This window comes from Theropithecus gelada, chromosome 3 (assembly GCF_003255815.1).
Source record: "Theropithecus gelada isolate Dixy chromosome 3, Tgel_1.0, whole genome shotgun sequence".
NCBI lineage: Eukaryota > Metazoa > Chordata > Mammalia > Primates > Cercopithecidae > Theropithecus > Theropithecus gelada.
The window spans coordinates 90,425,166-90,442,472 of NC_037670.1; the positions used below are offsets into that span (position 1 = coordinate 90,425,166).

At 43.5% G+C, this 17,307-nt stretch overlaps 1 protein-coding gene across 1 annotated transcript in view; it reads left to right on the top strand.

Moving 5' to 3' along the window:
* Positions 1-450: 450 nt before the first annotated feature.
* Positions 451-17,307, top strand: part of RAPGEF5 (Rap guanine nucleotide exchange factor 5) — a 242,022-nt gene continuing 225,165 nt past the window's right edge. The window contains exon 1 of the mRNA XM_025380367.1: positions 451-767. Within this exon, the coding sequence (XP_025236152.1) occupies positions 537-767 (231 nt within the window). The 5' untranslated portion in view covers positions 451-536. The remainder of the gene's footprint in view (positions 768-17,307) is intronic.

Genomic DNA, 17,307 nt, shown 5'->3' on the forward strand with positions numbered 1-17,307 from the left:
TTACGATGAGGGGCCAGGCTGTGCAAAAGGTGCGGGAGGGCGGACTCTTCAGCACACTTGGTTGAGGTCCAAGTCAACCCCTGGCTGTTCGGAAAAGTGAAGCGAAGCAGGTCTTTTCAGCCTAAGGGGTAGGGGGACAGGGGGAGAGGGTAGAAGAGCGAGCTTGGTGGAGATACTGGGAATTTCGCACCTGTGGATGAGCCGGTGCCCAAGGTGCCCTCTTCCTCCTGGGTCCCGACTGGGAGATCCGAGGGGGCCAGGTCCCAGGCGGAGTTCTCAGGCGAAAGGGCGGGGAGGGGCGGGGCGGGGCCGGCGCACCTGGGCGGGGAGGGGAGGAGAGAGGAGGGGAGGGGAGGGGAGGTGCGCGGGGCTGAGCCTCGCGGGGGCCGCGGCGCGCGCCAATGGGCAGCGGCTGGCAGCGCGCCCCGCGCCCGAGCCGCAGTCGCGCCCTCTCGCTTCCTGGCGAAGGCGCGGACGGCGCGCGGAGGCGAGCGCGGTAGAGAGAGGAGCCCCCGGCGCCGCAGCGCCGTCAGGGCATGAGGATGGCAGTGGGCTCCGTCAAGATGCAGCCGCCGTGCGAGAGCCCGGCCCTAGCCGCCGCGGCAGCAGTGGTGGCGGCAGACGGCGCCCTGCGCCGCAGCCCCAGCGCCCGGGAGCCCGAGCGCGAGCAGCCGCCGGCGTCGCTGCGGCCGCGGCTGAGGGACCTGCCGGCGCTGCTGCGGAGCGGGCTCACGCTGCGGAGGAAGCGGAGCGCCGCTGGGGGCCGGGTGAGTGGCCCGGCCCTGGCCGACTGGGCACGGGCGGTGCGCACGTGGAGCCCGCGCCCACCCCCGGGCCGCTGATGGGGGCGTCTGGAAGTTGGGGAGGTGGCGGAAGGGACGCCTTTCTGCCGGACTCCGCTGAAGAGGGGCCCGGGACGGCGGGGTTTTGAGGTGCCACCCCTTGAGCGACGGTTTCCCCCGCCCCCCCCCCACCCCCGCAAGCTGCACCTGACTTAACCCCAGGGCCCCCGGATTCAGGCTGTGGGGCTGGGCATCGGCGGAAGAAGAGCCGTTTGCCTCTTCTCGGAGGCGAAGCTGCAGGTGTCCAGCATCCAACAGCCAGCCAGCCCTGTCCCAACCGCAAGCTTCAGGCCCCACGAGCGGCATCCAGTTTGCAGGACGCATGCGACTGCGACATGTGTGCTTGTTTTGGAGGTCCTGTTGCAATCTCTGGGCATTGGGACTGGTTTTGGTGGCCTCCACCGCCGAGTGGGAGACCCAGGAGTCGGAAGCTCTTGGGTGAGCTTCTAGCTCCTGGGTTCCGGTGTCTCCACCACTTAATACTCCTGGACACCCTCTTGAGCAGGAGGGTGCACGCCCCAAGAACCTTCAATATTGACTTCCTGATGGTGTGTTCAGATATGATTTCCTGGTGAAGGAGTGTCCCTCATTGGGTTCTAAGTGCATCTAATGACCCGAGCAGGTCAGGCATGTTTTGTATTTTTAAGAGAAGCAGGAAGGTCTGCTGATTGTCTCCTGGGATCTTTAAGAAGCCACCCAGGAGACCCTGCCAGGGCCTCAGGACACAGAGCAAACTTACTCAGATTTCCCTGCTCACCAGGGCTTGGCGGCACCTTTGGTGGCTTCTACTCATCTTTTAAAAATTTATTATTAAGTGGTCTTCAATGAGAAGCTGCCACAATGTAGCTTTCTTTCCTGTTAGGCTGTACTTTTTAAAATGCAGTCTTGTTTGCCTTAAAACAATCCATTACTGGGAGACTTCTAGCTCTTTCAGAGATGGGTTTGTGTAAACTTGAGAGCGAGGGATAACCGCTTGTTTTGATGCGCCCGCCTTTGGGTAGGGAAGGGTCTGAACTGATGTAGGTCTTCAGCTTCTCGAGGCCGCATCTCTCTTTTCCTAGGCATTTTCCATCTCAGGTGGAAAATGGTGCATCCCAGGTCCGTCTCAGAAGATGTTCTGAGGATTCTCTGGGTGTGATAGGGCATTCTTAAAGTCGGTGACCCAGAGAGTTTAGGAATTGCCCACAAGTGACCTTAACATGTGGCATTTAGGATTGCCTGCAAAGTAAGTGAGGAAATGTGTCCCCAGGATGTGGTGTTGAAATAAACAAGAACCGCAGTTACAGACTTTGCAGGAATCTAGGGAAAATCAGGTCAAATTGTGTTTCTATTATCCTTGACGGTTACTTTTTCATGGCACAGAATACTGAAGACATGAGGGCCGCCAGGCAATCTGCGACAAGAATTGCTGAGGGTTTCTGTATAAATAGATCTGTAGTATTCATTTGCGTTCATACTTATGTTTCTTGCTGCCTGGGATGATGATGTATACCTGTCAATATACCTATTTAGTTTTATTTTTTGATTACTCTGAATGTGGTTACCTCAAATAATGTGTGTTTTATTAACCCTGTTTGATTCTAATACTGTATCACTTCTTTCTGGGACTTTCCAAACACATTTTGGAAGTGCATGACCAGTTTTTATTGAAGGAAGATTGATTGTCAATTTTTCCAATGTTGGAAACCCATACTTTTTTGACTGTTTATTTGACTATTTATTTCCCCTTTCTTCTGCCTTGGAACCACCTTTGTGATTTTGGAATCTTCCCTATCAGAGGAGTAGGAAGGGGGTTGAAAGAAGGACAAAAACAAGTGAAATATGAACTTATCTTAGGCAGCTCAGGCTGTCATAACAAAATACCATAGACTGGGTGGCTTAAACAACACAAATTTATTTTCTCACAGTTCGGGATGCTGGGAAACCTGAGATCAATGTGTAGGCTGATTTGGTTTTTGGTGAGGGCCCTCTTCCTGGCCTGCAGATGACCACTTTCTCGTATATCCTTGCATGGCCTTCCCTTGGTATATGCAGAGGAAAAGAGGCCTCCCTCTTCTCATAAGGCCACTAATCCCATCATGAGGGCCCCACCATCATGACTTAGTCTAACCCTAAATAATTCTCAAAGGCCTCATCTCCAAATAATGTTGCATTGGGGGTTAGGGCTTCAACATAAGAATTTTGTAGGGGGCATAAACATAATAGTCCAAAACACAAGGGGTTTGAAAGAAAGAGAGATACAAGTAGAATATATACCAGACTGGTTAGTTGGTGACTTGTTAGCATCTGGTATTGTCTGGTTAACCACCTTGGATTGGGCAGTGATGCTAATGCAAACAAATCGTGGTTTGGATCTTTTTGTAGACCTTCAGCTTTGTGTCTCGTGGGCCATACCTCCAGACTAGAGCTGTGTGACTTCAGGGACAAATTAACAGAAATTCATTACCACTAATAAAGACTCAGCTTTGTGCGTTACATAAGTTGGTTGAGTTTTCATCTCCTATACTGACCAAGATCTGATTTAGGAATATGTGCGGTCCTTGTCCCTGCTGCCCCTGGGCTCCCACAAACCTGGACAGTCTGACATCAACTGACGTTAACAAAGCTCTTTGTGGGTTGTGTTGCTCAACAACCCAGGTGCACTGTAGGCTTTTTTTTTTTTTTTAAAGACTGGATTTTGCTCTGTCACCTAGGCTGGAGTGCAGTGGTGTGATCACAGCTCACTGTACCCTCGACCTTCTGGGCTCAAGCGGCCCTCCCATCTCAGCCTCCTGCTGGGATACAGGCACCCACCACCATGCCTGGCTAATTTTTTTTTCCTATTTCCTTTAGAGACTGGGGGTCTCACTATGTTGTAGGCTATCTCTTACTAGGAAAAATCAAACTGTCATTTGGTTAATATACCTGAGTTCCTTGGTTCCTCAGTTCAGTCACTTCTAGTTGTGTTGAATTCAGCATGCATACTGGTTAAGACTCTTTGCACTTCTTTGGGACAAATGAGGGAAAGACTAAGTTGTACGTTGTGGGAGGGCCCTAACCACCTGCTAAAAATCAGAAGCAAGGTAATGCACAACCTGAGTTCCTGACAAAACCTTTAATTTTTTAAATTGTATAACAGAGATTATGAGAGAATGGTACAATGAACACCTATACTTCAACAGTTATTAGCGTTTTGCCACTCTTGTTTCATTTATTTTCCTCCTTCATACACTTTTGTAGGGGATAGTGTATTTTAAAACAAAATTCTATACATCATGTGGTCTTACTCACAAATTTTTCAGTTTACGGTCCTGATGAGGACATTAAAAACAACAGCAAAACTTTGCCTTTTTCACACCTAAAATATTGATAATTTAAACATATAATTTCCATATTCAAATTTTCTCAAAGATGTCTTTTTACTTACGATTGTTGGAAATAGGAGCTAAAGAAGGTCCACATATTCTATTTAGTTGTTAGGATTTTAAATCTATTTTATTTTATAGCAGCTTCCCCTCCCTTTTTTCATGCCATTAATTTGCAGAAGAGAGTGGTTCATCTGTGCAGTAGAACATCCTACTGTCTGGACTGATTGCTTGTGGTGGTGTTTAGCTTGTTCCTCTATTCTCTGTTTCCTGTGATCTGGCAGTTAGATATAGAGGTTTGACTAGATTCAGGTTCAAAGACAAGTAACCTTCATTGATGGTGCTGTGTAAAATCTGTTGCATCACATCATGAGACACATAATGTCTGGATATCTCTCTTTTTGAGATGGAAAGATTGATTAGTGAGTTTAGGTAGTGTCACTTAGCTGTCTGCCTTCTACTTAATGATTTTAGTATCACAGATGGTTGTAGCCTAGATCCTTTTCATTAGGGGTTGCAAAATGGTGATGATCTAAATCCATCATTCTTCTTGCATTTATTAATTGGAATTCTGTCTATAAAGAACTTTCCCTCATAAATTATTTAGGTCTCCTGAAATTCACAATGTGCAGGATAGACAGGGAAAAGTCTTAATTTGTTCCTTTTATCAACTATCAGAGTAATAATTTGGTGCTTTAACAACCTCCAATGAGAACCAGTGAGTTTTCCTTTTTTAAGTGTCATTAAGAACTTATGAATCTTAATGTATTTGTTTCTGTCACTTCAGCCAATAACTTTTTTGGTGCTTGGTTTGTCCTTGTCTCCTATATACTTTTTAAATGGCCCCAGTAAACTCAAATACCTTTCTTACTTTTCTGGTACAAGATATTCTAAGTGTATCTTGTCCACACTCTGCTGCTCCAGACCTGAAACCCTGAAATCAGCCATTTTCTCAAGGAGCATTGATTATTATTATTTTTTTTTTAAACTGACAATCGTTCATTTCCCCATCTTTTGCCTCTCTTAGTGGTTGCGTTATTTTTCCCATGGTCTTAAGCCTACTACCTTACTTTTTTGTTTCTTTTTAAATCATTCTCATCAGGTTGTTGCTAAGACTGATATTTTCCCCCTAATAAAAGAACTTATACCAGCTATTCCCTTTTTCTATGTATACTGTCAAAATGCTGGGACTGACTTATTTTAGGCTTTGGCTGCTCTCATGTTTTCTGCAGCTTCTGCCACTGTCATCAACGTCTTCGTATCTGTTTCATTTACAGCAGCCAGAATGATTCACCAATTGTGCCACATTACTCACCAAAGACCTTCAGTAATTCCCAGCTTTTGGATTGGTCATCAGAAGGGTCTAATTCTCTTTAACCACCCTTCACTAGCCAGGGTTCTTATGGCCTGTGCTCTTCAAAATTGAGAAACTGGGAAGAACAGCTGGTAGCCCTCTGAATGAGGTTCTCTCTTTTTCTTTTATAATCTCTTTGCCCAGATGATTCCCTCTCAAAAAGGAACAAAGTGTCCCTTTCCCTTTGTCCAAGCTGGAGTGCTTTAGCTCTGACTCAATACCCTCCTCTGCTAGAAACTTGACTTTATTGATTGAGAAATACAAACCAATCCAAGTTATATACCAGTATGCCCAATGTATCGCCATTTTAGGCACCTATTTTACAGGCAAAACATGTGATTTACTCCTTGTATTTAAGTTGAAATCAATGGCTAACATCATAGCACTTAATTATGTACCATGCATATTTTGATATAAACTTCAACTCACACTACAAGCCTATGAGTTAGATGCTGCTATTTGCATTCTACAGATGAAGAAACTGAGACACAAATGTAATTTGCCCAAGGTTACAGAGTGTGTACCAGAAGGGAGGTTTGCATCTAGGTATCCTGTTTCCATAGAGCCAAGTCCATGCTCCGAATTAACTTTAGTTTTCCTCAAGTGCATTGAGAGGGCAAAGGGTCTATTTACTGTAAACTGCGATAGCCTCATAGTACCTGCTGATATTATCTTACCACTCTGAGAGAGGTTAATAAATGCCATTAATAATGTCAGACTTTTAACTTTTATTTGAGCACACAGAAGTTTATTATTGACATATTGGGTTTAGGGGAAGTGGGGAGAAGCATTGTGGTTATAGGTGAAAGGTAACTAATATTTACTTAAATTAAAAGTAGCTCAAGGCCAGCCTGGGCAACAAAGCAAGACCGTGTATCTATAAAAAAAAAAAAAAAAAAAAAAGTAAAAAACAAAACAGCATTCATGTGTCATAAGCAAAATCAGCCATGCTCACTTGATCAAGGTCAATACAAAAACCTTGTGAATTCACCCAGCTTACTTTGTTCTCATCTGCTTATGGCAGCCAGAAGATAAAGGCCTTTAAGAGAGCCATGCATGTGCCAGAAAGGGTGAGTCAGATCAGATATGAGGGACACATGCTGAACTTATTTGAGACATATTGACTTCGCTGCCTCTGCTTGCTGACAAACTACTATCCTGATCCTTGGTGTAAAACTATGTTAGCTATGGCTACAGATAAAATAAAGCTCTGTGGATGCCAACTTCAAAAATATTTATTTGGGAAGAAGGAAAAGAAACTGTAGATTCATTTAATTTCTTGTGAATTCTAGCAAAGGAACTGAATGGCAAGTTAATATTTTATATACTTATTTCTTCGTTTCCCTCCCAACCCCCACACTTTGGTGACATAATTAGATCCCAGGAAAAGACACAGGCTGTGGCTTCAGAGTGGGTTTGAATCCCAGTGCTATCACTTGATATCCTTGCATGAGTTATTCTCTGAGCTCTCTGAGCCTTAGTTTCTTCCTCTGTAATGACATACACAGTGGATCAGGTTTTTCCAAGAATAGAGATAATATAAAGTGTTGAGTACATTGGAACTTAAATAATTATGTCCCTGGCAGGATGCTTACTCTAGGCAAATGGACTTTCATGGACATTTATAGAAATCTAGACACAAACATTTTTGCTTTCGTATGCAATGTCGGATTCTATTTTTTAAAAGCACATGATATCCTAACATGTAGTGAGTATTTTAGATGATGTCTAAATACTGGGACCATAACAAATAGGCTTCATTTCATACTTGCACTTTTAAATTGATGTGGCAGTAATTGGCAACTTGTATAGCTAACAATAGATGGAAAGGTAGGAAATAAGTCACTGGTAGTGACTTTGAGTACTTGTGATTTTTTTGCCTCAATACTGCATAACAATCTTTGTTAGGAGCATAGATAATTCCAATAATGATATATGATCTGGAAGTACTTTTTGAGAAATCATAAGATTTTATATAAAGGTAAAATAGTTAAAATCATGGAGTTAATTTTTTGTGGCAAATCATTATTATGATAAATCATTCGTTAATGGAAAATCCGTAGATGCCACTGTGGCAGGTCTTCTTCAGATTGAAACCTCCATAGTCCCCTGAAGGAAGAGGTATGAGGAAATTACAGTCCAGAGAGGTTAAAAGCCTTCCCATGGCTAACCATCTAGGAAACAGCAGAGAAAGAATGGAGCCCAGGACTACCTGATTGCAAAGACCATAGCCTGTCTGCAATATCATGTTGTCTAAAACTTTGAAAGGATAACAACATACGGTGTATTGAAACAAATTAGATGCAGGAAACATTTCAAGTCTTAGTACAAAGTACAGCTCATTCTCTTTCCACTGTCTTCAGTACTGGATTCCAGGATCCAGTCATTTATTTATTTTTATTGATACATATTTTCAGGGTACGTGTGATAATTTGATACATTAATATAATCAAGGGTAATTGGGATATTCATCACCTTAAATATTTATCTTTTCTTTAGGAACATTCAAATTATTCTCTTGAAGCTACTTTGAAATGAAATGCACAATAAATTAATGTAAATTATAGTCACCCTATTTTTTTTTTGGTTGGAGTCTTACTCTGTCGCCCTGGTTGGCATGTATTGGTGGGATCTCAGCTCACTGCAACCTCTACCTCTTGGGTTCAAGCGATTCTCCTGCCTCAGCCTCCTGAGTAGCTGGGATTACAGGCATCCACTACCATGCCTGGCTCATTTTTGTATTTTTAGTAGAGATGGGGTTTCACCACATTGGCCAGGCTGGTGTTGAACTCCTGACCTCAAGTGGTCCGCCTGCCTCAGCCTCCCAAAGTGCTGGAATTACAGGTGTGAGCTACTGCTCTTGGCCCCTACTGATCTGTGGAACACTGGGTCTTATTACCTTTTTTTTTTTTTTTTTTGAGGCAGTCTTGCTCTTTCACACAACGTGGAGTACAGTGGCACCATCTTGGCCAAGATCACCGAATAAGAGAAGGAGCCAAATTTGAACCCAAGAAGTCTGACTCCATAGTATACAGTCTAACACTTCTTCTGCATCCTCTCTCTAAATAAGATAATTAATGTATGTTCTTGATTAGAGTCTCTTTTTTTCATTTTGACACTTTCAAAATTGAGATGTATCTTACGGTTGCTGTGATCATTTGAAGAAGTACTTACTGTTTTGTTCCCTATAAAGCTATTATTAAATTGATGACATATCTTAAAATTATTGGTGTCCTTGAATAAAGGAGCTGTGGTAAACCATGTTTTTATTTTAAAAATATAGCTACATAGTTTATAGAAATATCATAGTAAATCACAGCTTTAACATGGTGTATGCAAACAATCCCAATATATTTATGAAGTGTGAAACATGTAAATTAAGATTATATTAACAATCTATATGAACACATATTGCTTAGGTAATGATTTAAATGTCAGAAGAGAATAAATTTAATTTTTTTCCTACAAAAAGCATTAACAGCCTTAGAGTAATGTTGAAGGTGGAAGAAACCAAAATTCTAAGTGGGGGGGTGTTAAAATACATATGTATGTGTGTTTATGTGTGTGTTTGTGTGTGTATATAAATAATTATCTGTTTTCTTAGGAAAGCAAAATTTAAAAGTTAAACTTTCCATATACATTTCCTAAAACTGAGAACCATGAATATAACTAAATGACATTAGATTTAGACATGCCTTTTAGTCACTGTAATTTGTATAGTGAGTTGGCAGATCTTACCTTCTGTGACTCAGTTAATCTGTTTTGTATTCATCTGCTTTGTTCATGGGACATTGACTTCTTGCTTATAAAATCCTTTTCATTTTGTACTGTTTGTGTTATCTGTAGAGAAGATATCATTCAAGATTTCTAACAAGACAAAACAAATCTTTACTAAAGTTACAATTCTGAAAACCAGGCTTTTCGCATTCTAGTTGGTTGTCTTCCTGTATTTTTTCTCAACTGGTCTAGCAACTTAAACTCGGTCCATTGGTGGTTTTGTTGTTCAGTTGAATTTGACCTTGTCAAATCATTTACCTGCAGCTGTTATGAGGTGTACATGCAAATACTTGTGATTGCCTAACACTTAGGACTTTGGTGCTGACGGTAAATTTATTTTACTCTCTTGTTACTGTTGAGGGAAGTGAACAGCTTATCACTTCTGCTTGCTCTGACACTCTAAATGTTGACTGTAATGAACAAACACTGCAAATGGTTGACTCATTATATTGTGCTGTGAATTTGTACATAGGTATGAAATCTTTGCAAAAAAATTTTTTTTAAGTTGAGAAGAAGATATAATAATAACTTTTGGAGATTAGGGGAAGTATCATGCCTCTTTCAATCTATTAAAATGCAATTTGGCTGTGGTGTAACAGAACATTTTTTAAAATGAATTTGCTACTTAAGGGCTGCGTGACCTGGAGTAAATCAGATAACCCCTGTGAGTCTGTGTCTCTAAAATGGAATACCAGTATTCTATCGTGGGAACCAATGGTGGGACAGGGAACCAGGTTTTATTTCTTGTTCTTTGTCTGGCCAAGGTCCAAGCAGTGTTCTGTGTTGAGATGACAACTCAACCAGTAGGACACTTTGGGGTGAATCTTAGACAAATGGAAAGATGGGTCTTTAATATTAACCACATCTCTTTAGTTGGAGAGGGAGAAGTTAATGCATTAGCAGAGGGAGCATTTGAAAATGGGAAAGGGATCTAATTAAATCAAGAACCTGTCATATCAAAAAAGTAAAAAGAACACATCTATAAATCTGTTTCTAGAAGATTAAATGGTTTGTTTGGCCATAAACAGAATTCTGGGAGAGGTGTCAGAAGAGTACTTAGTGGCAGCAACACTATGTGTCTGTCAGAGATCTTACCAGGTGGATTTCTCTTCTTTTGGATAATGTTTAAGCATTCAAATTTCCCACTGCTCTTGGCACATAGCTCTCTCTTTAAAAAAAAAAAAAAAAAAAGCTGCCTAGACATATTCTAATCTACCTTGAATATCTCAAATGGAGCTAGAGCTTAGAAAAGCCCATCTGTATTTGCGTGTTCACTCTGTCGTGATTTATATAATGCTTTACCTTCACAAAGCGCTTTCACATGCATTCTTATTTTACTCTTTTTATAACTGGAATAAAGTCTTTTTTTTCTTTTATAGACGGAAAAGCAGGTTCCGAACTTTTCTATATGCTGCAGCCTCACCGTCCGTGAAGCACAGGCAGTGCCCACATAGTTATGTAGAGGATGCTCAGTCAGCATGAGCTGCTGCTGTTGTCATTGCTCTCATCATCATCAGTGCCTGAAATTACAGATCTGAGGGATTCCAGGGTCAGTCTCTCTGAAGAGCTGAAAGAGATATTACTGGTTATGTTGGTAGAAATTAAGTAAGAAAACTGAGGCTCCACAATTGGATCCTGCTGAAGGTCATCGTGAGGAAGTTAAGAGTCAGGAGCCCCTTAGTCTGGGCTTCTCAGTCCAGGATCTCTGAGAGGTTAGCCTCAGGTGGCGGTGAAGGGTGGGGCTAAAGCAGAGCTTCTCAAACTGGAGCCTGCATCAGAATCCCTGGAGGGCTTGTTAAAACACATATTCCAGGGCCTCGGCCTTAGAGACTTTGATTCAACAGCTCATGGACAGGGCCCAATCATCTGCATTTTTATCAAGTTTCAGGTTATGCTGTTGCTGCATCCACAGACCGCACTTCGTAGCACTAGACTAGAAGGCCTCAAAAGTTCGGTGACCTTCTTCAGAACATTGCCTAGGTCAGGAGTCTGCCTGGCTGTTTACCACCTCCATGATGAAGTCCAGACCCAAATAGAGGACTCTGACTACAAAAACTTTATTGAATGAATAATTTTGAAACTCCCCCTTGGTGGTTTCTACAGAATAACTAGCTGTTTAAAAAAAGAAAAAAGGGAGGAGGATTTGGAGCATCATCGCCCACGGCAGCTATGCTGGTTATTCTGTTTGTCCATCTTGAGTCCTCTTTACCCTTCCGTGTTCTAGTCTGCACGGTGGAGGCTGCCTTTAAGGACATTCATCGTCAGGACTCTGTTGCCCTCTGGCTTAGGTTTGGGTTCAGTCAGTGGGAGGCCAGGAGGAGCAAGAGGCCAAGAGTACCTATTCTTCTTGCTTGCTCTCTTTTTCTCTGTGGTGTTTGCAGTGTCTGTGACCACCTATAATGGCAGCTGCCCCTGGGCAGTCCCTCCTCAGTTGCGTCAGCTCTCTCCAGCCTCCAGTACAGCTGTGTCTCCCCTTTCCCGCCAGGCCTTGGACTGTTCAAGGCTTGTCATGACTAGTCCCTTTGTGCTGTAGCATCTCTTCGGGCCTCTGAACCTTGCCCACACATCTTTGATAGGCTCTTTTCTAGACAACCCTTAATGGATGGAGGAGCCCAGGTAAGAGCCATGCTAGAAAATGTGACAGTGGAAGGTGTAGCCATGGTGAGAAGAAACTCATGAACAGAATGGACACTGGCAAGGATGATGGCAAGGCAGAGGCCCAATCGCTCTTTGGGTGGAGGATAGAGGGAGAGGCAAGGGAAGGCCTGGCCTTGAAAGTGCTGCTAGGCTTTGCCATAGAGGGTCCTGAGGAGTCCCTGGACCTCTGGTTAGAAGCTAGGACTACTTGAATGTGAATCAAGTGCCATTTCTGTGCATAAACCTAGGTGGCTAGGGTTTGGAATTGGAGAAGCTGTTATATGAGGAATTGGCATTCCTTCTCAGCAATTGCCTAGCAATGTTTTTACTGCCCTTGCTTTTTTACCCCAGACACCCTCAGCATTGTCACCTTATACACAGGAATTATAAAACCTTTATGTGGGACTTTGATCTTGCTAAATTTTGTTACCGTATATTGAACATGTTCTGAAATGCCTGCCAAAACTACATTCATGGAGTAACAAATAGTTTAATAGAATAATTATACCTTTGGTTCCTTTGCCCATAGGTTACAGCAATGGGCGTGTTGGTGAGATAAAACACATTTTTCGTGGTTTGGGGGGTCAACCAGATCATCTTCCATAGTAACCTCACCATGAAACAGAACTACCACACATATTCATACCAATTCTGTGTGTTTATTAGTTCTTTCATATTGAAATGTCATGCTAGGTTGAAACTGTTTTAGAGCTTTTATAAATAATATTGGGGTGGTAAAGTTTGAGTAGCAACATCTGAATACCTTGTCTTAATAAGTGAAATATGTAAAGACAAAACAAGCCCCCAATCTCAGATTTTCTGTTGTTACAATTCTTTAGGTAGAAGAAGAGTTCTCTATGAGGAAAAATCAACCCTGGAATTTTTTCCTCTCTTTCTGGGTAATGTGGTTTGGCTGTGTCCCTACCCAGATCTTGTCTTGACTTACCACGTGTTGTAGGCGGAACCTGGTGGGAGGTAACCGAATCATGGGGGCAGATCTTTCCTGTGCTGTTCTTGTGATAGTGAATAAGTCTCATGAGATCTGATGGTTTTAAAAAGGGGAGTTTCCCTGTAGAAGCTCTTTTCCCTTGTCTACCACTATGTGAGATGTGCATTTCACCTTCCTCCATAATTGTGAGGCTTCTCCAGCCACGTGGACTGTAAGTCCATTGAACTTCTTTCTTTTGTAAATTGCCCAGTCCAGGGTATGTCTTTATCAGCAGCATGAAAACAGACTAATACAGTAAATTGGTACCAGGAGAGTGGGGCACTACTGAAAAGATACCTGAAAATGTGGAAGTGACTTTGGAACTGGGTAACAGGCAGAGGTTGGAACAGTTTGCAGGGCTCAGAAGAAGACAGGAAAATGTGGGAAAGTTTGGAACTTCCTAGAGACTTGTTGAATGGCTTTGTCTAAGATGCTTGTGATATGGACGATAAAGTCCAGGCTGACGTGGTCTCAGATGGAGATGAGGAATGTGTTGGGAACTGGAGCAAAGGTGACTCTTGTTATGTTTTAGCAAAGAGACTGGTGGCATTTTACCCCTGTCCTAGAGATTTGTGGAACTTGGAACTTGAGAGAGATGATTTAAGAGTATCTGGCAGACGAAATTTCTAAGCAGCAAAGCATTCAAGAGGTGACTTGGGTGGTGTTAAAGGCATTCAGTTTTATAAGTGAAGGGGAGCATAAAAGTTTGGAAAATTTGCAGCCTAACAATGTGATAGAAACGAAAATCCCATTTTCTAAGGAGAAATTCAAGCTAGCTGCAGAAATTTGCATAAGTAATGAGGAGCCTAATGTTAATCCCCAAGACAATGGGAAAAATGTCTCCAGGATTTTTCTGTTGTTAAACAGAAAAAGGTCCAGGGTGTCAGAGACCTTTGCTGCAGTCCCTCCCATCACAGGCCCAGAGGCCTAGGAGGAAAACATGGTTTCATGGGCCGGGCCCAGGGTCCATGTGCTGTTTGCAGCCTAGGGAACTTGGTGCCCTGCGTCCCAGCTGCTTCAGCCATGGCTGAAAGGGGCCAACATAGAGCTCAGGTTTTGGCTTCAGAGGGTGGAAGCTCCAAGCCTTGGCAGCTTCCACGTTGTGTTGAGTCTGTGAGTGCAGAGAAGTCAAGAATTGGGGTTTGGGAACCTCTGTCTAGATTTCAGAAGATGTATGGAAATGTCTGGATGCCCAGGCAGAGTTTTGCTGCAGGAGCAGGGCCCTCATGGAGAACCTCTGCTAGGGCAGTGTGGAAGGGAAATGTGGGGTGGGACCACCCAAACAGAGTCTCTACTGGGGCACCACCTAGTGGAGCTGTGAGAAGGCCGCTGTCCTCCAGACCCCAGAATGGTAGATCCACTGACAGCTTACACTGTGCCCCTGGAAAAGCCATAGACATTCAACACAGCCCGTGAAAGCAGCCAGGAGGGGAATATACCCTGCAAAGCCACAGGGGTGGAGCTGCCCAAGGTTGTGGGAGCCCTGTCTTGCATCAGCATGAACTGGATCTGAGACATGGAGTCAAAAGAGATTTTGGAGCTTTAAGATTTGACAGCCCTGCTGGATTTTGGACTTACACAGGGCCTGTAGCCCCTTTGTTTTGGCCAATTTCTCCCATTTGGAATGGCTGTATTTACTCAATGCCTGCACCCCTATTGTATTTAGGAAGTAACTAACTTGCTTATGATTTTACAGGCTCATAGGCAGAAGGGACTTGCCTTGTCTCAGATGAGATTTTGGACTGTGGACTTTTGAGTTAATACTGAAATGAGCTAAGATTTTGGGGAACCATTGGAAAGGAAGGATTTGTTTTGAAATGTGAGGACATGAGATTTGGGAGGGACTGGGTGGAATGATATGGTTTGGCTGTGTCCCCACCCAAATCTCATCTTGAATTCTCATGTGTTGTAGGAGGTAATTGAATCATAGGGGCAGGTCTTTCCTGTGCTGTTCTCGTGATAGTGAGTAAGTCTCATGAGATCTGATGGTTTTAAAAAGGGGAGTTTCCCTGCACAAGCTCTTTTCTCTTGTCTGCTGCCGTGTGAGATGTGCCTTTCACCTTCTGCCATGATTGTGAGGCCTTCCCAGCCACATGGAACAAGTCCATTAAACCAATTTCTTTTGTAAATTGCCCAGTCCTGGGTATGTCTTTATCAGCAGTGTGAAAACAGAGTAATACACTGAGTTTTCTTATATTTTTATGTCAGAAAACATGGATATGTGAGGGAATCAAAGGATGACCTCATGCATCTGAGGCAATCATGATAAGTCACCTCGTGTTACTCAGTGTGGCACGAATTCAAGTGTATGAATTCTTTGGTTTTGCTCCATTTTCTCTTCTTTCTGGTCACTTCTCCAATAAAGCTTTGTTGCTGGGTACCTAGAGAAGACAAGCAAATGGAAGCCCAGAGGACAGGAGCCCAAATCTTCCAGGAAGGAGGTAGAGCCTTCCTAGTTGAAGGCTTCCAGGAAGTGGCCATGCCTGTGCATCACCTCTTAGTGGGAACGGACCAGAGGGAAGAGGAGAGAGGTTCTAGTACAAATGACCCTGGTAAGAGAATCCAAGCCCTGGTCAGGGAACAAGGAGGAGCTCAGTGTGGAGGAGGGGCTGTGGGGGCTGGGAACCCCAGACATGCAGGAATCCCTTTTCCAGCCTCAGACCCTGGGCCAAGGATGGTTCCCGCCAATCCACTTTGTTTTCACCTCCAGATTAGAGTGAATGTTCTCCCTATCCCTCTAGCTGCGAAAGGAGTTTTTCCTGTTCAGAGACTCAGGTCCACTTTCTGTGCTTACCATCTCCTTCTCTGGTTTGGCCTTCAGAAGTCTCTGATCAGCCTTCTTCCTGGTTTGTGAAGATTTGTCTCCTTCCTTTCCCTTGGATGAGCTATCCATCTTTACTTTGGGTTAGGTTTCCTTTGGCTTTGTGGTTCCTGTTGTCTTGTTCTCCTCTCCTGAGCTTTTTTCCTGCAGGCTTCTCTGGTGGGCTGTTTTCCCAGCCTCTCTTCTCTGAATCAGCTCAGCCGCTTGTTTGTTGTCATTGTTTCCCAGCACAGCACTCCTGTTTCTTCATCCTGGCACCAAACCATCAGTTTGCCTGGCCCCAGCTGAGGGCTCCATTTAGAATAGGAGAGGGTGCTTGATGCCCTTTTCAGGAGTTTGGATGATTGAAGCACACCTCTGCATGTTAAAACTATCAGAGAAGCCCTCGCCTCACCCAGTCTATGAGTTTTTTTAGAATATTTAAGTTCTCACATTCCCCACTTAAGGGGAACTGTTGCAAAGGCTTGAGTAACCATCCACCTGGTCTGCTTTAGGGAGTGGAGAGTTACAAAAGTGTTGATTGCTGATTAGCGTGACATTTTCAAAACTACCTGCTTTAAATAGTGACCTCTGCCTTGGTCAAAGGATACATACGAGAAGGTATTGCTCAGGTGAGAAGTGAAATTGTGAAAGTCAAAACCAGTTTCATTTTGTAATGACTGTAATAAATGTAGAAGCTTCTACTTAAACAATTGTAATAGCTCTGGGAATATAAGGCTAAACACAAGACAAAGGAAAGTGGATTAATGATTTTAATTGTTGCATGTACTGCGGGCAGCACCTGTTCCTCACATCCCAGACTGCCATCTGATGCAGTCACCCTCTTTTGCCTTTCCTGGTATCTTTTCTTCCTTCTAAAATCTGTATCATGCACTTACTCTCTGATGTGTCCATCAGGATAGTCTAGGTTTTGCTGCAATAACAAAACCCCACCAAAATCTTTGTAGTTTTAACACAACAGTTTATTTGTTTCTTACTGAAACATTTTGCATCCGGGTGCTCTCCAGGGGAGCTATCTTCTGTGTGGCAGTGTTACCGGCTGTGAATCTGTACAGGTCTTCAGCAACCTCAATTTTTGCCTCCTCAGAAGAAAGAATTCAACTGAGGGGCATAGGCAGAGTGAGAGACTGAAGCCAATTTTAGAGCAGGAGTGAAGGTTTATTGAACAGTTGCGTCCTTTTTCCCCTGATTCTCCCTCTGGGGTGGAGTGTCTGCAGTTGCTTGCCAGCACTTGGGAGGAGCCGCATGCACAGTGTGTTTACTGAAGTTGTATGCATGCTCACTTGAGGCGTTCTTCCCTTACCAGTCGAGTGTTCCCATAAGGTCATACACCAGTTAAACTCCATTTTTTGCCTCTTAGTGTGCATGCTTGAGCCCACTCACCCAGCTCCTGAGATCTTATCTGGAAGCTGCTGATCACCAGCTTCATTTTTTTTCTATGAATTGGTAGGCTGCCTTTCCCTGACGCTGGCTCTGATCAATGATTATTTTAGAGAGACAGTTAACAAACACCTGACCCTCACCTGATGGTCTTCTGACATTCC